The sequence below is a fragment of the Mastacembelus armatus genome, chromosome 7, assembly GCF_900324485.2.
Source record: "Mastacembelus armatus chromosome 7, fMasArm1.2, whole genome shotgun sequence".
Lineage (NCBI taxonomy): Eukaryota > Metazoa > Chordata > Actinopteri > Synbranchiformes > Mastacembelidae > Mastacembelus > Mastacembelus armatus.
In genome coordinates, this window is record NC_046639.1 from 3,303,674 (window position 1) to 3,326,419 (window position 22,746).

At 40.8% G+C, this 22,746-nt stretch overlaps 1 protein-coding gene across 1 annotated transcript; it reads right to left on the reverse strand.

Moving 5' to 3' along the window:
* Positions 1-6,705: 6,705 nt before the first annotated feature.
* On the reverse strand, positions 6,706-20,576 carry emilin3b (elastin microfibril interfacer 3b). The gene is made up of 6 exons (XM_026333012.2): positions 19,938-20,576; positions 11,517-11,639; positions 10,232-10,554; positions 9,741-10,066; positions 9,274-9,618; positions 6,706-8,824 (listed from the first exon to the last, which is right to left on the reverse strand). Exons 1-6 carry the CDS (start codon positions 20,120-20,122, stop codon positions 7,694-7,696), a joined length of 2,433 nt encoding a protein of 810 aa, XP_026188797.1. The 5' UTR covers positions 20,123-20,576; the 3' UTR covers positions 6,706-7,693.
* Between the last annotated feature and the right edge of the window lie 2,170 nt (positions 20,577-22,746).

Genomic DNA, 22,746 nt, shown 5'->3' on the forward strand with positions numbered 1-22,746 from the left:
CAGACACTCTTCACTGTCCGTCCTCTAGTCATACAGCTACTTCATTTCACACAAATCGCCTTGTAATGTATTTCTTAAGACCTTTTGGCGAAAATGTGGGTGGTTGACAAATCATTGTTTCCACAATAGGGTAAGAAATAAAGAGGCTGGTCCTCATTTTATTTATTTGACCTTTTATGAAATATTTTCTGTAATTGTTTAGTTTTTTTTTTTTTTTTTTTTTTTTTTTTGCGGTTGATGTGGTGACTTAGTAGGTGACGTATGACAGACTGTGTTAGATGCACTGAAACTTGTAGTTATGTGTATTTGTTTGGGATAGTTAAGTTCGGGTCTGTGTAAAAAGGGAGCTGTTCGATTTCATTCAGATGCAGATCTAAGACATGACAAGAAATGACATGAGTACCTGGTTTTGATGAAATGGAATGGGACCCATAGCCTGATGTGTGTTAATCTTCTGAAAAGACCTGTTGGGGGAGGCCATTTTGTGTGACAACCACAGGAAGAGCAAGACACCTAATCAGAAGATGCTAGTGGTCACTGCCTTTCACTGAGCACCACCTTTATACTAATTGACAATGGTGCTGACCTTCCAGGGCTCCTTTGAATGGAGTCTCTTTCTACGTGCTTACTGGAACCAATACTGACGTGACCATAAAGGCAGTATCAACAGCCAAAATACCCTTGAAATTTATATGGCTCCAACCTAAATAGGAAGTAAGTGGCAAAGATATATTTTTAACATCTATACATTTGCATATGAACATACAATTGTTGCCTTTTCATCCTGCTAAGTAAAGCTAATATGTGTATTCATATGCATATTTATATTCAGGTTCATTGCCACAAGCAGAAGCACGTTGTATACCTCCTGGCCAATTACTCAGGGGGTGCTTGGTGAAAGTCTTGGACAGTAGCAGCATTTGTGTTGAGTTGTCTTTTCCATGTGTGTTTGAGTGAAATGGCTAACCCTTTTAGAGGTCTAACTGTCCTCCATCTAAATCTTTGTGTTTTCTTTTTCTGCACTGAGAAAGTGATTTAGCGAACAGCTTGCAGGTTCTTTTCTAGTTCTTGATGCTTAGATGATACACTGTATATTATATATATTTTTTAAATCTCTTCATTGCTTTAAATTAAAAGCTAGGTGGACATATAGTAAAAGCCCAGTGGTTTTAGTTAGAGTGTTCAGGTGAAGATTTGGACCCTGAGAGATCTCTCAACATAAAGAGGCCTAATTAAGTTAGATTTTGTTAGTTAGTGTAGAACAAACACATTCATCAGCCAACACCATATTCAAAAAGAAAGAATTTGCTGGGCTACACGACTGCGTTGACTTGTAGATGACTGAATAATGGGCCCATGCATCTTTTATCTGAAGCAGAAAATGGGTTGTTTTCAGTTAGTGATGAGAGCATGCTGGCTGCTCTTGCTTCTTTTATATATACTGTACATGGTCTCAGCCCAGGCCATGTCCAAGTCTGCTGCTCACTAAAGAGTCTTCATCATACTATATTCTCACCTGCTCTGATCCATGCTGTGCCGGTTTATATGAAGGGGCCATTCTTCTGGCTCCTGAAGGACTGGCAGCCTTAAAGCTTCTTAATTTATTGCAGTGTTTTGGTTTTTTTTTTTTCACTCAACTTTTTATTATTTTTTTATAAGCAAAGATATTTAAATTTTAAAAAAGTGCATATCAAGATAATGATCAATGTAAATATTGTGTGTAGTGTTTTAGAAATTCAGTAAGGTCTTAATCACTACAGATGCTAGCATAAAGAACAAGGCTTTGGAGGGGTTTATCTGGTGCCATGTTAGTGCCCGTGAAGCTTACACACTGTCATCAATGTTTTTACATCACTGCTTCCAAGCACAGCCTTTTTTTAAAGGAAAAAATATCCTCATCTTTCAATTTTAGATTCCTCTCAGTGTCAGAGGTCTTCTGCATTCCAGCAGCCTCCCCATACTTAATATGCTGTAACAGTAGGAGAGACACATATCATGGCAGACGTAGGCACCAATGTTCAGATGATGTTCAGTGTCCCTATTTCTGCCTGTGCTGTCTCTTTGACAGAGACAGCAGTCGGGGTAAGGTGCAGGTCAGAGGAAAGGATAGCAATGTGTCAGCCAAAAACACCATATCCTTACAATGCAATGAAACAGAGGCACCCAAACCAGCGACACAATCCACTCCAAAATTTAAACAATCTTTTTGTATAAAACCAAACTATTTAAAAAATGAAAAAGGATACAGATTGCTAAATATAAAATCTATCTTCTCTGATTGTAAGGAGACATTATCTCCTTGAATTGAAGCCATTAGAAGTCACTTGTCAAACCTTGATGTCAGCCTTATGTGGATCTGTTTGTGTATCGGCATATTATCTTTTGATTACTGAAATTTGTATGATGGAGATTTTTTTTTTTATACCATCATTGTTTTTGTCAAAATACACCAATAAAATGAAACTGATAAGGATACAGCGCCCTGTCTGTCTGCTGTGCTTCTGCCCTGCATTTCCTCACAGTGTGATATGTGCTCTGTTTAAAATGCTGTGGCTATACCGCACACAGCTAACCATCTCACAGGAAGCATGCATGTATGCCTCCTGTGAGGAGATGGTTAGTTTACACTTCATTACTTCAACAAAATGCAGAGCACAAACTTCACACAGAGCCTGAGCTGTCAATGGGAAGTTAGAGTATATTGTGGTTTCAACTGTCAGCCCTTTCTATAACATGCATGGACTGTCGGAGGTGATACCAGTAGGTAGGATTCAGTCACTGAGCACGCCAGACACAATCTTGTGGAAAATTAAATGACAGAATCACGTAGAGTCATCTAAAATTAGTTCTGTTGCCTGTTAAATGTGTAATCAACAAAAAATGAAAATGGTTAATTTCACATGTTTGCAATACAATGTTTTCTGAACATCATTACTGTTCCTCAGAACAGCAACGGGTTAAGTAAATTTCCTCAGTCTGAAGACTAAATTCTGGCTCGATCGCCTTTGGGGCTCTATGCTGTCAGCAGGGACGCAGCAGGATGTCCCCTCTTAAACACCTGCCTTAAACAGAAGATTATTTGTATTTTTGGATCAAACACCAGGGCTGTTGCTCAGTTACCAACAACATCCCAGGACCAGGTTTGTTCAGTTTTTGTACACTTGTTGCTTTGACAGCTTCGCTGACAGTGCAGAAGTGTACAGTATGTTTACACATCTGGATCATAAGACAAAGATTATACTCATTACAAATGTCCCTCCTGTCACCCAGAGAACAAAGCGGGGATCTGAATAAAAGGCTTTGGCCAGAGGTCACTCAAGATTCATTGAATCAGAACAGCTCCAGCCCTGCGGCATTTAGCACATTAACTGTGCATCTCTGCTAGTTAACAGAAGTGACAGCTGTTATTTTAATTATGCTCTTGGATAAAGGCAAATGCTAAGTGGCAGGAATGCTATATTTACATGTGGGTTTTATATTGCACAGAATTTGTGCACAATTTACCTCAGTGCTTCCCCTCAGCAAAACCTAAAGAAGAAGATGGCCATGGCAGTACTTAATATGATGTTGAAAATATGTAAAAACATCTCCATTTATCCTCTCCGAAAATGCCCCTGCTACTATTCTGCTTTGTATTTGCAGCGTGTGTGTGTGAGAGGGAGAGAAAGAGAGAGAGTGAGAGAGAGAGAGAGAGAGAGGGAGAGAGTACCTTGGCAGAGGCAGAGCCTGGCTCAAGTGCCCAGATCTTAATGGAGTCTGGTAAACACCAGGCTTTGGTATGCTAACACCAGTGTCACTTAGCTGTTAGACACACAGAGGGCAGCTCTTAAGATCTCTAGAGTTGCCTTGGCATGTGTATACAACACACACCAGACAGCATAGACTTAAACAGATCTGTTATTAATTTATACACGCACACACACACACACACGCACACACACACACACTTTAAGTATTGTGCCAGTCAAAGGCTTTGATGTATTCTTTGATGCCTCTGCCTTTGTAGCTGCTTGTGTGTCTGTTTCATTGCACTTTTCTCAACAGTCTTAAACTGGAGTCTGCATCAGGAAATAGTTGAATACCTGAATTTGTGATTTTCACTGATGCAGAATGGTAGCACACTCTTCATCCACTTTCCCTCTATGCTCCTGCATTTGTGTACGTGTATCTATACGTGTGTGTGTGTGTGCGTGTGTGTGTGTGTGTGTGTGTGTGTGTGTGTGTGTGTGCCTCCTTTAAAGACAGGCTCAGCATTGAGAAACAACCAGAGAGACGTGCCCTTTAGCATTTTACAATTTTTAGCTTTGTGTGTACCTTCTGTATGATATATGTGCTGGCATCATGCATTCAAGGCCCCCAGCTCTCATATCTGGTTAAATCAGATGTTTGAGTAATAGAGAACAACAGTGCCTTACGGGAGATTGCATGTGTGTGCACATGTGCGTGAGCATGTGTTGTCTCATGCATGTGTAAAAAAGAAGCAGAGGAGGAGAGAAGCAGCAGTGTGGATGTCACATGAATCTGTACCATCACTTAGCATTACGTAACTATTTGTCATGGTCTCAGGTATGAGCATTATCCAGCATTACAGCAACCTGCTCTCCGTCCTCTTTAATCCCTTTGTTTTCTCTCATCATCCTCGCCCCTTCTGCTGAGTCTTCTCCAGATCAACAGTAGAACCGTCGTTCATGTGGTTCTGTTTCCCAAGGGACAGCAGAGCATCCAGCTGCTCCTGGCCCCTGGGGTTTAAACTTACACTGCTGCTGCTGCTTGCCATGTAGAGTACAGTTGGGGTATATGTCTGTGCTTGTATGCATGTGTGCAGGCATGTAATTCCTCCAGGTCTGTTTGTGACTCCTGCCTGTGTTCCTGTCAGGACAGATGAGAAACAGATGAGGGAAAAGAAGCTGTAAACACATCTAAGTTTGCTTCTCATATTCTTCATCCTCCTTAAAACCGTTGTGCTCTGTTTCTCTCTCAGTGTCTATCCCTTCTCTCCTGCATGCCCTGCCCTGCCCCTGTCACATACCTGTCTAGCAGCTTCAATAGTTTACTCCAGTGACTCTAGCTTCATCCTCTTAGCTCACCTCACACTGTCATTCATTGGCTCATTTTTCCTGTCTGACACCATCCCATTGTACTCTCTCTCATTCATTTCTCCTGTCTCATGCTCATAAACCTCTCACCATTGTTCCTCTTACTTCCTTCTAGTCTTGCCTTTGCCTGTGACCCTCACCCCTCTCCATCCACTCTATATTTCCACTCCAGCATTTTCTCTTGTATTTTGAGACTAGCCTCTGGTTTTCATTATGCTGTGATTGCTTCATCCTGTTCGGGTTACTGAGAGATGTTGTCTTTTAAAGCTATGTGCTGATGCTGTACAGAAGACCTGCTGACGGCGCTTCAGTGGTGCAAGGTCAACGTATTTTTACAGCTCATTTCACTCAGCTTCATTCAGTAACATCGAGTCTCCCCTAACCTGTGACTCTACAAACACTTTATTAACCTACACTCTTTTCCCTAATGCTCCACCTTATCATCTGACCACAGTCTTGCGAGCTGGTGTATTTTGCAACTTAAGTAAATTTCAGTTACAATTTCATCAGTACATCAGTGTTAGTGAGCAAAAGGGAATTCCTCAAAAAACAAAATCTGGTTACCTTGTGCAGTCACATTTCCTGTTCTGGCAGTATGCAGCACATACATCTCTGGTTCTCATTATGGGCCAACAGCCAGTTAATCAGTGAGAGATTTTGCTGTCTTAAACTGTGCTGGTGCTCTGTGAAACCTGCAGACGTTGCAACCTGACTAACAGACTTAGTCATAATTCACAATCTGTTCTCTGTCCTAACTCTGTGATGTTGATATTGAGATGAATAAATATGACGGAGCTTTTTAAAATGTATTTTTAGTATTTTATTATTTTCAGGGTAGCATCATGACTTCACATTTCTAGTGTGAGATGATTGTTTTTGACTATATGCCATTTACTATCTGTGGTTGTCGGCTGATTTTATCATCTTCAAAAATGCAAATTTTCCATCAGTGCAGTTTTATCAAGGGATTCTTTACTTTTACCTGCTGGTTTGACAGCCTGTCACTGAAGGACAGACACCGACTAAGCAAAATTTTAAGATGATTGGAGTGATGCTAACAATTTTTTATTGCTGCCTTCTTGATGTCAATATGCTCTTTATGTCTGTTAAAATAATACTTGCACCCAATTCTGCGAACCTTCAGTTTCCTTGAATAAAATAATCTCAGCAGACTTTTATATTATCACATACTTTATTTGATAGCTGTTAACAAACATGATCCCACAGTATGCAGATAGGGGCTCAAGTCTTGATAGATGACATATTAGGAAATAGGTGACATTGAAGTTATAACCACAATAGAAAGGCCCAGGTGTTCATTGGTTTATTTATGAGGTCAGACATTTTGTCATCACCGCTATCAGAGTTTGAGACCCTATCTACAGTAAACACTGTGGAGGCACAATCTTTAGTCCAAGCTTCTATTAAAATTTAATATGATAAAATATTTGCAGTGGCATTATAAGGGGCACAAAATGTACAGTAACACTGATATAGCTTCCAGTTTTTATAATTTATATGCTTGTTGCAGCTTCACTGGTTTGTGCTTTTTAAGATATTTTGGGGTATTTTTGTTCATTTATTAAGAGATTTATTACCAGTTTATTAGTTTTCAAAACCCCTTAAGCCTGAATTTGTGGTGTTTTTTTTTTTTTTATTCATGTGTGTATTAAATAAATGGGCTGTTAATATAGGGTTAACACTGTCCGTTAATACAATACAAACACAAAGACATGGGATTGCTAACTATTCAACAATAATAACTTTATAATAAACTCCACATTAATCTATATCTTAGCTGCAAACTAATAGGGATAAAGTTGCATTTAATTGAATGCAACACAATATAGCTATCCAAGTAAATTACAAGAAGGGCCACTTAACCAAATCCGGGTCTAAAAAACAGTACCATTTTAAGCACAGCCCATAAGTGTCTTTTATTTATATCTTTTCCATCGACCATGTAATGTGACGTTGACCCCCAGTGGTGGATTATGGAACTTCCCAGGAAATAAACAACTGTCAAAGCAGAAATACATATATGATTTTTAAACACGTGTAAAATGGGTTCTTACAAAAATGTAAATAGCACCACGGTGATGTACAGTATTCTTAAAAAAAAAAACAGACAAATGTTCACACAGGGAATATTGAGTGTGCTTGTCAGTTGAAACCCGTAGCAGCATAGCTCCATTTCATCCACCTTGTTCTGTTACGTTTTCCCTAATACAAACAGTTTAACATAATTAAAATGCAGTCACTTCATATAAGTTAAAAAAGTAAAATGTAAAAACAAAACATATGATAAAAAAAAACCAAACAAATGCCCTACAGAATAGAAATCACAATGGAAAATATTGCCCAGCTATACAAACATAGGTGTGTCTTTATATTATGCCTCTTTTCACTTCACAGAACTGAATACCCAGGACATCTGAAGGCACAAGGGTGTGGAGCTTATGGGAAATGACTTTCACTGGTCCAGTTAATTTGCATCTGTGCATTTGAAAAGAGCGTTTGAAAGAGAGGGGGACAGAAGCAGAGCCTCATGGGAAGCACACACAGGTCTCTTTTTTTATTCTGTAGCTCATAACCAGCTACTGGTCTCCTTGTTGGTGGGTTGCTTCCTTTTTCACACAGTCTTTGACCTCTCCTTTTAGCTCAGCTAGCTGTTCTGAGTGGTTGGCCGATGTGCCATTCACCTGGGCCAGGTATGAATCTGAGTGTCTCTCAAGCTCTGCCCTGATCCGTTCCAGGTGCTCTGCCAGCTCTCCCAGGGCGCTACACTGACCCTCTACCTGGCTCACCCTGCTATCTACATCTTTCACCTCCCTCTGTACTTCTATTGCTGTGCTCCGGCAGCCCTGCAGCTCCCCGGCCAGCTGTCTTTTCAAGGCCATCAGCTCCCCCTTCAGTTGGGCCAGTCGCCTCTCCCCAGTCCCGAGGAGGGAGGCTTGGTGGCCCACAAGTTTGGTGATTCCTTGCACCTGGTTGACTAGCTGGTTCTCTCGCTGCTCCCAGGTGGCATTTGCATGGTTCACTTCACTTGCAATGAAGCTAATAGAGTCTTTCAGGCCTTTCAGAGTGCGGTTCACAGAGTTGACACTGACCTTCAGCAGGGTGATCTCTCCCTGAATGGATCCCTCTTTGTCTTCCTGAGTGATTCGGAAGAGCAGGGTCTGCAGGGTGTTGTTCAGGTGATCCAGCTGGTTAGAATGGGAGTCCAGGCGGTCTGTCATCTTCTTCTCCATCTTTTCACAAGCCTCCTCCACTTCTGTGATACTGACACCCCCAGCTGGTGGGGTGACAAGTGAGCAGGAGGAGGTGCAGAGGAGCTCCAAATCTGATAACTGTTTCTGAATTCCTCCCAGGTCTCCCTCTACTCTCCTCTTCACAGACTCTATTTCTGTCTCCAGTGCAGGGACCACGTGGCCCTCAAGAAGTGCAGGGGCTGTGGCATTGCTTAGTTCCTCCACGGCCACAAACACTTTCTCTTCCAGGGTCTTCAACTTGTCCTCCAGCATGGTCTTGAAGCCATCCAGACCACCAGGGAGCCCACTACCCTCACTTGCATTGAGGCGACCTTCGAAATCCACCAGACGGGTCTCAATCAGCGTCTCAACTTGGATGCTCTGGTCAGTGAGGGCAGTCTGGAGCTGTCTCTGAGATTCTGTCAAACCTTTCACTGACTCCTCCAGCTGCAGCACGTGCTGAGACAGGCTGTTAACCTGCAATAATCGATACCTTATTAATTAAACAGTAACACAATAAAAAGTCTACTCAGATGTGATTACTGTGTAGTGATGTTGGCCCCTCAGTAGATCAGTCTTCAATCCACTGTATTTAGTTAAACAAATAGTTTGGCATTTTGGGAGACATGCTTGGAGTGGTTGGTTTAGGTTAACATGCTTCAAGTCTTTATGGTAACCTAAACCAACCAAAAGACCATCAGTCAGACCATCACTGGACTCTGAGCAGGAAAGTAAGTTACTATATTTCCCAAAGTTTCAAACTATTTTGTTAAACCTACGTTTTGGTCATTGCTCCTAGAGTTAGAACACTTCCCTATATCAAAGTCACACAGGCAATTTAATATAGGGGGTATTTACTTAACAAGGAGAATTTATTTACTGCACATGGATCATATCAGAAGTATGTAAGTAAGTCTATGTTATACCTGTCCACAACAGCTCTCAGTCAGAGTTAATCCCTGGATCTGAGCCTGTATAGACCCCAGCTCCTCCCTGATTCCAGTCTCTTTTCCATCCAGAGACTGCTGTATCTGCTCTTGGCCATCCATGTGCTCCCTGTGGCACTGCCTCTGCACCTCCCCAATCTTCTCATCACAGTATTTCTCAAGATTGGTCAGACGGCGTTCAAAGCCATCCAGGATTTCTTCCCGCATCCCAGCCAGTCTGGTATCTAGGGTCTCATCCACATGAACAGTGGAGCCAGGGATGGGCTTCCCTTTAGCCCCCTCCAACAGCGTTTTCAGCTGGCCATCATGACCCATGACTATTCCCTAAAGACACATACAAGGAGAAAGAAAGTAGTATATAATAAAGAGGAGAGGGTGAAAAGTGAGAAGCCTGATTTCCTGAAGCTGAAAGTTATTTTTAGCTGAACCTTGTACAACCATAGTACCTGAATCTCCTCTAAGATGTGAGTTTTGGCTCTTAGCTCATCCCTCACTTCTGTAACTCTCCCTGCTAAATCTCCAAATCCTGTGATGCTTTCTCCTCCATCTAGTCCATCATGAGTCCCGCCTGGGATCACTCCAAATCCCACAGCATTGGGTAGCATGGACACCAGGATTTTGGTGGTGTCTTCTCGGAGAGATGTGCGCAATCGCTCCTCAAGGCCAGCCACCACTCCATTGAGAGTGTCTAAACCCTGAGTGAGGCGACGTAGGTCCTCCTCCATACGGTCCAAACGTTCACCAGTTACTCCAGAAATCCCAAATTTGTTTCCTAGCATTTATAAGGACAAAAATGTAAAAGAAAGGAGGATATTTTGAAAATGTCTGAAGAAGGGACGTTTTCTCAGACACACATAAATATGCACTAGCTCAGGCCAACAGCAATAAATTTTAAGCATCAGGGTTTAACAATAAATTATTTGGAATCTGTTATCACCATAGTTTGGTTTTCCACTTCCAGCAGGCAGTTGCCCTGAGGGTATTGGTCTGCTGTCAGGCACACTGGGGAAAGGTTTGCCTGGCTCCAGCTGGCCCGTACCAGGCCTCTGGTCCACAGGAGGTCTAGGGCCATGGGGGATACCTTTCACTCCTGGACGATGGGGCAAAGCAGCACCATTGAAAGGTGGAATCATGACATCAGGCATAGATGTGGGTCCATCATAGCAGTTTTCTCCAGAATAGCCAGGACAACATCTCCACTCCAGCTCAGTAACTGTCTTAAAACCCACCTTATATGTTGGTTTATAGAATGTCCTGTACCTAGAGAAAACACAGTAAATATAGTATAATATATGAATTATACGAATAATATATGAATTATTTGTATATAATATATACATACATATATATATACACACACACATGTATGTATATATATATATATATATATATATATATGTGTGTGTGTGTGTGTGTATGTATATAATATACACACATACAGCCTACTACGTAGCCTACTACGGAAGATTGGAGGTATGGAGCAGAGATAAAAGGATGAAATTGTTCTCTAAGGGATTACACATGGATTAGAGGGTGATTAAGATAAAGTGTAGTGGAAATGATTGGGCATCCAAGAACTGAACCGGGGTCAGCACAGAACTTCAGTGTTATCTTGTTCAAGCAGATTTCCTCTGATTGTGAATTAAACTCTCAAATGCTTTTTTTTCTCTCCCTAACACACACAACAATCCATCTGTCTTTTTTTGGAAGAAAAACATCCACTGATTTAATTTCCCCTGTGTGGGAGGTTTTTTCAGATGCACAATAAAAGATCCTAAAATCTGATGCAGATCTCTAGAACGGTACAGTACACACATATATAGACATGCACACTAACTGTTTTTATAGGGTACATTTAAAGTTTTGCTTTAAACCACCATTTGTATTTTCATCCATAAAATAATATTATTCTAATATTTAAAGCAGTATGAGTAATTATTGACAAGCTGCTAGTAGCCAGTGTCTTATTCATTTACAGTATTTAGGTGGATAAATGATCAAATTCGTAACTAAAAGTGAAAACATTAACGCCATTTCCTTGGTCTCTCTGTTCTGACTGCAAGCAGATGTACATGCAACTCTGGACCTACTGAGAATAATATGTGCAATGCTGTGATCTGGACACTAGAGGTCAGCATTGGTATTTATAATGTTCCGCACTGCAGCACATTTAAAACCCCACATTTTACACTATTCACATTGTATTATTTTCAAAAGCTTACATGACAACAGGACACTTCTGACCCCAGATGCACTTGGTGGTGTACTCAGCCTTTACATGGGCAGTCACTCCATCCTGCATAGTGCATGTGATGTTCTTCTGGACCACATAGGCACAGTGGTTTCTGCGGGGACAGAAGAGAAACATTAGAGTTAAATAACTTGGAGCACTGATATATGAATCAATGTAGAGTGTATAAAACTGAGGACTGGTGCAATAATTTAAATGTTTTAATTATACAAGGGGAAAGGGGCGAAAAGTGACAGTCTTACTTAAAGTAGGCTCATAGCTGTTTATATAATGCTGAATCATATTCAGAGTAATTTGGCTTCAACACTGCTGTTATTTCACCTCCATCTGGGTGACAAATCAGTCATCAAATATGAAGCTTTACTCTGAGTTCATTTGATGCTGTTTGTAATATAAAAAGCATTGCACCAGTTTTATAAAATATCTAGCAAAACAATCTTTTTAGTCTTTACATAATCTTGAAATAATTATTCTGATAATTGATGCTTTAAATAATTATTTTTTCATTATAAACTCTGAAGTGGTTTTCACAGAAGAGCTACATTTGCATATGGATAAAATATAATAAATTATGTTTTTTCAATCTTCAAAACCAAAATTTATGGACATGACTGATATTAATCAGAGGCATGACAGATGTTTGTAGAGTGGGTGTCATCCATCCTTAGATTCTATTAGTTAAATTTGGTAATTCAGCTGCAACAAATATTACTCAGACTTTTCGGAGGCGTCAAGAATCCAACACAAAATAGCGTCACTATAACTTCTTTGAACAGGTGTTGCATCATTTTGGGCCCACTCTGTCCTCTCTGTCCATTGCCAGTGCAGCTATAGCAACTGCTAAATGTTCCACTGGCCCCTGTGCAACACAGGAAACGATGATCCGTGCTTTTTAGGCTCACATGTGAAGCATTCTTTACACTCAGAGGGGAGCATTTAGTAACACATGCAGTACTTAATGTTGCTCCACAGCTGTTTCAGGATAAATAGAAGTGTTTGGAGGAACATGGAGGGACACGGGGGATGAGGAGGGTCTACATGCCAAGTTAACAGGTTCAGAGGGCTAACAGATAGGATTGTCAGTCTGCTGCTGGTTTCTACAAAGTGCTAAGTGTGTTGACAGCATTTGCGTGTGTCTGCATATTTGTCACCACCCTCTCTGTGTTGACATATATTAATAGCAGTGAATGTAAAAGGGCAGGAGTCAGAATGACAGAGCTTTTTTGATACCAGCCAGACAACATGCTGCCAGGTTCTGTGTTGGTAAAACAGTGAGGGTAACAACCTGAACTGATGTAGTTTGATCAAATGCTCAAGGCACTTCAGGCTTTTTGAATTAAGAATGTTTTCTTATGTATAAAATACATCATGTAAATTTAAAAAAAAGAGTCTCAGCCTCACAACCTCACCTAACCTCACAACAGAAGTGCTGCTGTTTCATTATTTATGGAAATTTTACATTTCCCCTCAGGAGAACTCTTAAACAATAGTTTGACTCATGTGCTCTCACCATACTGCTAATAATTCATGCATTTTTTGTTTGCCCCCACCTGCAGGCTTTTTCTACACGATGCCTTGGGGCTTATAAGACTGAGACACTCCCTTTGCTCTCATCTGCTGGTCACAAAATACACTGAGTCTCTGGCAACAAAATAAGTGACATCTTTCTTTCGTTTTTATTATGTGAGATGTCTGGCACAAACATATTTGTTTTCATGGTGATAGAATAAAAAGTTAAGAAGAAGTCATAATATTGTCATCCAGAGAATATCCACACTTTGGTGTTTAAGTATTACAGTAATTATAGTTTCCTCCTCATAATGTGGCAGATTTATGGACATCAATATGGAGCTCTATGGCTCTATGAGTTTTGGGGGGTGTGAGATTTGGGAAAAGGTTTCTATAAGCATACAAGCATTGCTGACAGCTGAGAAAGAGCAGACTCATGCATGAGCGTGTGTGTGTGTATACAGCACAGTAAGTGTCAGACCCTGCTCACATTACATGCAGGGCTGCTCAGTGGAGTGAAAAGTGACAATGTTCACCGATTTGTTTGTCAGGTGCACATCTGGAGCAGCCAATGACCTTCATTCTCTCACCCAATGGCTGAAAAATGCAGGAATCCAGATGTACGAGAAGAAAAAAAAGACATTTCTCCTGCACATGGGTCTTTGTTTCTGCCTCTCTCTCTCTCCCTCTCTCTCTCCCCAGTTCATTCCTCGCCTGTTTTCACAGATCTGTCAATGTCATTTGGGCCTGTGAATGATATTTTATCCTCAGAGTCTTACACACATACAGGTTCTGGCTTTGTGAGAATTAAAGTCAAGTGCTGAGACAAATCCTGTCCCTCTGAGCTCCAATGTCTTTCAGGGCAGCAGCAGGTCACCTACTTTGTTGCATACAAAAAGATCTTTACTGGATAAATGTTGACTTCAACTTCACTAATTGCACTAATATATACTGTACATGTGTATTAAACCTCTTGGTCCTTTTATTTCCCTTCCACAGAGACCACACAGCTTGGCATGGTGAGAGCTGCATACTTTTTATTACCAGAAATATGATGAACCCATGATCATAAGTGGTCATAGGTGAAAAGAGTGCTATTGCCTCGGCCACGTCAAGCTGCTGCAGGGCAGGTGAAACGTTGTTTAGTCAGCACTAATCTGTACTCCTGGGGGCCAAAGGATGAGAAGTCAGAGTGATGCATTATGATCTGAGACAAGTGAAGGAGCACCAGCCTACTCTGAGCTATTTTCACATCTTATCTCTCAATCAATGTGACACGAGGAGACTGCTGTTGAAAAGTATAAATAAATTCTGATGTTCGTTTTAGTGCCTGTGGGTGACTAATAGGAAGCGTTGGCCACACAGGATGACCCTGTAAGGTCAGACAAACAAGTCACTTAGGTCAAGTCAATTTTATTTATAACTCAAATCTAAATACAGCTAGCATTGCCCAATGTGCTACACAACTGCAGTAGATAAATCCAAAATTAAACATACGTAACAGTAGGAGCATAATACTGAATCTTTTTTGAAAGAAAATCACTATATTTGGTGAAAAGTGGCTGGAAATACCGGCCAAGAAAAAATTGAGCAGTTTTCTGGGAATATTTGAAGATGTCAAATTTAGGGAGCAACTATTCTGTAGCTTTGGAGCAGCAACATCAAGAGTACGATGACCCTTCAACTTTAACTTTGCCTCTGGGAAGGACAAAACCATATAGCTGGAATATCTGAGAGACCTAGAGGTATAATAGCAAAGCAGGTCAAAAGAACAGGAAGTCACTAGCATACCTACAGTAATAAACCCCAAGACTAAAAAAAGTAAAAAACAAATGTGCCACATCATGGTGGCACTAGAGGAATTGAGATTGATGGCAAGTCATAATCTGGCAACCATACCAACTTCCTGTATGTTTTAGACAACTGCTGTGCATCGTATTTTCAACATTTCTGATGCTATTTCCCACGATTGAAGTCATTTCTTCATGTGAAACAAACACTTCTCTTTTGTGTGACACATACAAGCTGATAAGCAAGAAAACACCCAAAATATAAAACTACATAAATGCCTCTGGTGGATTCACACCCTTGCTGAACCACCCAAACCCAACTGACTGCATGCTGATTCAAGTTGATCAGTGCATTAAGCTCACTTGTACACTTCCCACCCTCACCTGTCCTTATTCACTTCCTTTCTACTCAATATCAAAACAATCTTTGCCTCCTTTAGCCATGACAGGAAAACCATTCTTACTATTTTTCTTGCCTCACTTGCCTCCTTTTCTCTCTCCCAACTCACATCCTCCTTTTAGTGCCAAAATATTGCCTTTTGTCTGTCATTGGAGTGTGTCATTTTTTGACTGCTAGTCTGGTCCCACTGTAAATATTTCCAGTATTGCATTTCAGTTCCTAAATCGCTTCACAGGGTCCCAGGGGGAAAGGAGAATTCCCATCTCAGATTCTCATGTGGAGTGTTTTTGGGAAATATTATTGCTGCTAGACCTCCACCCTCTGCCGCCTCACGTTTCAGTCCTCCATTTCTCACAACCTTCATGCAAAATCTGCAAACTGCAGGTAATCTCTAAATATCCAGTCCTCCTCTTGCCTCTGGTTCTAATATGATCTTTTTTCTATTTTTCATGAAGCCTCTCTGTGTTGCCTCATCATGCCCCTGATGTCTCCAACCACTTATCCCATCCTGGCCTCATTTGTTTTGACACTGTGGCAATAAAGGGCTCACCTACCTCATTATTAACCACTCTTTCACCTGCAGGGTTCCTGGCTGTTTGAACCCAGGCCAGTGCTGTTGCTCCTGACAGATTTATGACTGCACTGGGCCAGATAGAGAACCATGAAATCTTTAACAGGACCCTTAAAACCATGTCTATGGGCTAACAAATCCCCTACTTTCATTATATGCTTTTAATGAATCCTACTTCTAGCCAACTGGCAGATCATGAAGCCCCCTTGGTGCATAGCTGATTGACGTTGCTCTTGTGGCTACTGATTAGGGCTAAAGGAAAGATGTGATATTCCCAGCTCTAGGGCCAAGGGGCCCAATCATTCACAGACAGGGATCGATCTAGATCTGGCTTTTATAGCCTAAAAACAGGCTGTTATTTTTTCATGTGCTTAAATGTTGGCTGTTGGCCTCTAATGCTTGTTACAGCAATGAAATAATTTATCATTCTTTTTTGTTAACTCCTGTTCATTATACTGTGGATAACTTGTACAACAACAACAACTTGTTAAAATCTGATAATGACACCAGGTCATAAAGTACTTTACTTGTGACTTTTTGTGAAGTTTTGGTATGTTGTGTTAGGTTGTGTTTGTCTCTTGGGATAAACAGGTCAAAAACACACTGATCCTAAGGAGAATACCTTATCCTTGGGCATTTCCAAAGCACATAATCTTCTTTCGGGGAGAACAGCTCTCTGTTTTCTTTTAAACTCAAGGAGTTTTCAAACAGAATTGCTATATTTGAGAGTGAAATCAGTAGCAACATATTTTTATTCTCTTTTTAGATGTAATTCAGTTGTTATCATGACTATCGTTCAGGGGGAAACGCCTGTAGCTCTCAGGAGTCCAGGAGGTTGTTTACCTTTATGGCTGTGCACCTGTGCTTATGTAGGTGGCCTCTAGTGGCTAGTAATTGTAAGACAAGCCACAAAGTGAATTTGATGACCTAATACAAACAGGGAGAAAGTTTGCTTTAAGCCAAGCCATAATCTAGATCTAACTAAGTGCTTAAACCTAACATGTGATGACTTGCATCAAGCAAAAACACACAGTGTTTATTACCTATGACAATGAAAGTCTACAGGATGATAATGATCCATTGAACCCCCTAAAATGTTCTGTAACTAAGCTTCCTAATAAACACATTAGGCTGTGGTCTATCAGCTGCCTCCTTTAACTAACAGGTATAACTCTCCGCAAATAGCAATTGAAGATTTTGACAGTTAGCTGGGAGTCATAAATGTTATATTATGTTATAAACAATAATGTGGAATCAAAACATACATGTTCACTGTAAGTTGGCACAAGAAAATCTCAAACATTATGGAAAAAAGGTCAGTGAAAGTAAGTTAGATAAATATGTGTTAATCCGCCTCAGTGACTTGTCAGGAGAGTGGCTCCATTCTTGTCCTCCACTGGGCACTCACAGCAACTTACAGCAACAATCCCTAACCTCTAACCCAACAACTCACTGACCTTTCCCCTTTGATCTCTGTCCCATACGTCACTGAAAAGGGCTTCACCCAGTGATGGACATACTGTATGGGCCCTTCATTAGGTTTTACCTTCTGTGCATTTTATGTTATAGTGCTAATTGTGCAACAGGAGATGCTGGTGAGGTGATGAGGTGAAAGATGCTTGTAAGACACATCATTATGGTTGTTATTCTTCTTTGTGACTTCTTATGTGGCGAATCATAATTTCCTTCATTTGTTTTTGCCAAAAGTTTAGACCAAAGCACATTTGAGGAAGTTTGAACTTACCCTTGCACAGTTTTAGCCCTGGCATTATTGTACTCTATCATGTAGACGGCTATATTTTTTCTCAACAGCAAATGTTTACATTTAATAAAATGAATTATTGTGAAATGAAATCACTAAAATTGCTGCCAAGACAGATAATAATTCAACATGAAGGAAAAAGTCTGTGGTGTACTAACAGCTGAGAACTTTTAAATATCTCACTACAAACAGGCGTGCTTTGTTTATGTGAGAGTGTAGTTAATAAAAAGTAAAGGTTCATGTTTATAAGCTGCAAAAATGTGAATGGAATCCTCCACAGAAGCCTTATAAAAATATACAGTTTGTACATATGTACAGACTCACACTTTCAGATATGTACTTTAATACACACACACTCACACACAAGTATGTGTGTTATTTTTAAGTCTCTATTTCCACTGGTCAGTTAGGCTGACAACAACTGAGCTCATGTATCTGTGGTGGTGGTCTGACACCGACACGTCCCCCGGGCCCACTGTGTCCAAGGTGGGTCAGCAGCTCTTCTATAAACACAGACACAACTACTGCCTCACAATTAAAGGCAAGTTAGTTTTGAAAGCAACAATCTATAACACGTGGTTAAACAATTAAAAACTGTAAATTGGAATAGTATTTGACATAAATTGGTTCATGCACACAGAAATAATCCTATTTGGCACCAACAGAAGCCACTGTCATACTATATGCCGCCAGCATGCAGTAGTTCAACGCTTTAGTTAGAGATAATTAAGATTCACAGCATAAAGACAAGTTTGGAACTACCATATATAGATTTAACTGATTCAACTAAATTACGCATTACTTAATACCTGTCACAGTAAGTTGGCTACATTCTTCACCACAGTTACTAATCCCTGTAATGCTCTGCTGCTTAATAATTAGGGGTCAATAAGTTCAGTGTTCTCTCAGGAGTTCGATGGGTGGTTGGTCTCTCTTTACCACTCCAAAGTGGTTGTATTTGCATCACCTGGTTAAAAGATGGAGAGTTAGAGGGTGTGTGAGGCCTGTAGCCTCAATATGAGGACAAGATGTTTGGTGTGCTGCATTGTATTGTTAAGCTAGCTAGCTTGTTAAACAACAAACAATGTCATCAAATTTTTGCATATGTTAAATAATACTAAATATGAAATGTGGGCGTGCAGCTATTTAAAGGCACCTTTGACAGAGGTGGGCTGGAGAATGACAGTAAAATAACACATACTTATGTTTTAATACTATATGTAACTCGTCCAACACTGTTCATGTGTGAGAAAAGAATAATGTTGTTTTTGGCCAAAAAGAAGAGCTGTGGCAGTGCAAATAATGACAAAGTGATTGGAAATTAAGGTATGGATGAAGTTTGTTAGGTAAGAAAGTTAAAGGTTATGAACAAAGAATGGGGGCACTGCATTCAGCATGAGGGCTGCTGAACAGTCCCTGGAGGTACATGGCACACTAAGCAGGGCTGGACAACCAGCAGTTTTCTGTGGCAGTTTGAGTGAAGCAGCAGGTAGCTGGGGAGCTGTCCAAAGGCATAACAGCTCTCAGGGGAAGCCAAGCAAAAGAGATGGGAGGAAAAACCGAGAAAGCCATGCAGGCCAAATAACAGTCATCTCTATCCAGGCAAAATATAGCCACTAGGTTCTGTTTCATCTCACAGCTTTATGACTTTCAAATATCATGCATGGTATGGGATTGTTATTTCTTTCTGCTCTTGTGGTTTAACTGTCCTGACAAGGAAGTTCTCTGCTTAACAACTGAGAAAGTTCATGTGTCTTATCTTGTTGCTTGTGTAAGGATTAAGTAAAGAAAAACACAAGCTTTCAATAGTGAAGCCAGACTACTGTGTGATTTCTTTAGTATTGATTGGAAATTAGTTGTACCACTCCCTTCTGCAGCGGGTGCCCAGCTGTACTGTAAGTCTTGCCTGTAATTGAGCCCCCCCCCCTTCCATGACACAGACACACACATAGAGCGGCTGCAAGGGATCATTGCTGTTGTCATCAACTCAGCACCCCATCTCTGCACCATAAAGACCATAATGATGGCTTTGTTTTCATAATGCAGCATGTCACTGTTGCTCTATAATGTTTAACCCCAGCCACAGATGGTTTTAGGTGTGAACTATAAAAAAAAATCTGATGGTGAGAAAGAGAGAAACAGAGAGTCAATTCAGGGATCTGTTACCAACCCGATGCTCTAACCAAAACCATATTTCCGCAACTTGCCGGTGACATGTCTTCCTCAGGGGAATTACGATATGAGGTCGGTCTTAGCCCTCTAGCTAAGCCGTATGCTTTCTGAATTCAATACTCAGCAGCATCAGACATGAAATAGAACATGCTCTTGCGCCTGTGACATGTCCACAGCAGGGCACTTACTTGTGACGGCTCATGGGCTTGTTTGGTGACTGGTGAGGGGTGAGTCCAGCCCTGTACATGTTGAACCTGTTTCCATAGAATGGGTTGACATGGCCTCCATAGAAAGTTCCTTTACTGCCCACCGCAGATAGCAACACCGCAAAGAGAAAGAACTGTGCAATCAGCTGAGACAACTTGGTCCTCATTGTTTTTTTCTTTTTTCTTGAAGATGAAGAAAACAGGCTTAAAAAAAGATCTTATAGTTGTAGGTTCCTCAGGGTGTCCAAGTTCCCTGGCACACGTGCAGTCTTGTCTTCTTCAGTGGGCCCTGAAGTAGACATGGAGCCCAAACAGCTGTAGCATCAGCAGCATCTCACCCTGTGAGTCTTCAGCTTGCACACTAACCACACTCTGAGCACACAGGACAGAGCAGAGGAAAAACTAGTGAGGCTGAAGAGGGAGGGGAGAGGAAGAGGGGCAAGGAAAACAACACAAAGGTGTGCTGGAGGAGGGGAAAGGAAAAAGGGGAGAGCAGGACACAGGAAAGGAGGAGGAAAGTTGTCTCTAGAAAAGTTTCAACTCCATATACACCCAGATGCAAGCTTGTGTGAGACCTGCTGACTAGACTCAGCTCTCCAAGTCCTCAGTACTCTGCATGAATGAGGGTGTGTGTGTTAGAAGCAGCGTGCTGCTCTGCTGCCTCTGACGGGGCAGGCAGGCAGCTTGTATTTGCATATCCCACCCCAACCCCAGCCTGGCTGCTCTGCACAAGAAGGAGAGACTGACTGCCAATATGATTCTTTCCCTATTTCTCTCTCTCACAAACATATAAACACACACCTTCAAATCATATGCTATAAAATATTTCCATCTCCTGGTCTGTCTTTGTCTTTTACTCCAGTTTCCAACAGTCTTCAGAGTTTTTGTCCCCTTACTCCCTTAATGATTGCATTTCTTTACCCTCTCCTTTTCTTTCACCATCTGCTCTGGGTGCAGCTGTACATCAAAGCATAGCCCACTGTGCAATGCCATGTGCATGGCTGCGACTGAAGCCAGCTATGATGCTCCAGATCTGGACACAATGGACCTCCTCCTTGCTTCACCACGGTCAGTCATTAAAAATCCCAGCCACAGCTTCAGTTGCGATCTAAAGCTCGACCCCCCACTTATATCTTACTACACTTCCATGTAGTTCTCGAGTTCACGCATAACTGACTCCTGTATCTTTCTGAATGTTTGCTAAGGGAATTATGCACATCAGTCCAGTTCCTGTAGGAAAACAGCAAAAGTGCCTAGTGCCAAAAGAAAGTAACAAAGTGAAATTCATTTATGCAAAAGCTTGGAGACATTTTATATTGTGTCTATTTGCTTGTATTAAAATAGATATGAAGAGGAAAGCTGCATGTAAAGTAAATAAAATCTAAAGTGCAAAACAGAATGACGTCATGCAAAACTGTGTCAAAGTCCCCTCAAAGTTGAACATGATGCAAAAGCACTGCACAACACTAAATTGCCTGAACAAGAAAATCCACTAATTGCAGCATTTTACACTGAAATGATTTGAAATTTTGTTGTTGTAAATTGTGGTATGACCCAACTGCCAAAGTGACCACTGGCTGGATCACAACTTGGTTTTCATGTTATATAGGCAGACAGTGACTAGATAGGTAGTCCCAACATGATTTCTTTATATTTTCTACCCTGAGAAGCAACATGTAGTGGAAGAGACATGCATCTGAATTAGCCTGTTTGTGGATGCTTGGTTTGCAGTGTTCTTCTCATCTGTGTGAAGACTGTGCACTATTTACCCAACTCTATTTACTCTTCATTTACAGTTCAGTGGGGAAGAAAAACACACAGCTTCACAGTATACAAAGAGACACATCACATAAGTGGAAGAGTGCCCAAATATATTCCAGACACAGGAGCACTCAAACAGCCAAGGATCTAGTGGATTTTCCAAGCAATGTGGGTTCCAGTTGATAAGTATTTTTGAGTTATAGGTCTTTATTTCTTTTCATCTTATTCCATGGTATGTACTATAGTTTGGATATTTACCATGATGGGGCTATCTTCTGTCCAATTTTTCTGCACAGATTTAAGGAGCTAGTGTGTGGTGTCCTGCTGAAAATTCATCCCGTCCCATGACCAGAAACTGTCACCTCACAAAAGCAGGGAGACAGTGAAAAGGAAACTATTCTAAAATGTTGTCTATCCTGGCAGCCAGGTCTGTTCTCAAATATCGTTTTTCACAGAAATGACTGGCACAGTTTTAAACAGATGTCTGCCCCAGCACAGTGTCCAGATGTTAAGGAAAAACAAGCGGTATCTGTCCCATTTTATGTTAGTTTATGATAGAACGATCACTCAGATTTGTATTGAAGAAATAATCCAACCAACAACTATCATATAAAAAAGAACTGTGGTAGATATTAGGGAGAGTGTAAATAGTTTTGTTGGCTTTGCGCTTATTATTCTATTAGCTTTGTAATCAGAGCTCAAATAAATTCTATACCTAAACATATACCTGAGTTATTAATTGTTGAACAAAAACGGTTTTATGGGCTGTAAATTACACAAGTCACTGATTTCGTTCTCTTTCTCGTTTCCTGGTGTTTATATAGAAGAGATTCTTATTCTGTCAATGTTGGACTTTTGTGCTATGTGTGAGTATTTTCAGTTAAGTATCCTTATTTACTCCCCTTGACTGGATTCCATACCCTGAATGGAAATGTGAGAAGAAATGTATGAAACTTTTCAAAAGTTTATAGCCTCCTGAGCATCGGTGAAAATAATAGTTTGACTTTTAAAAGGAATACAAGTCAGTGAC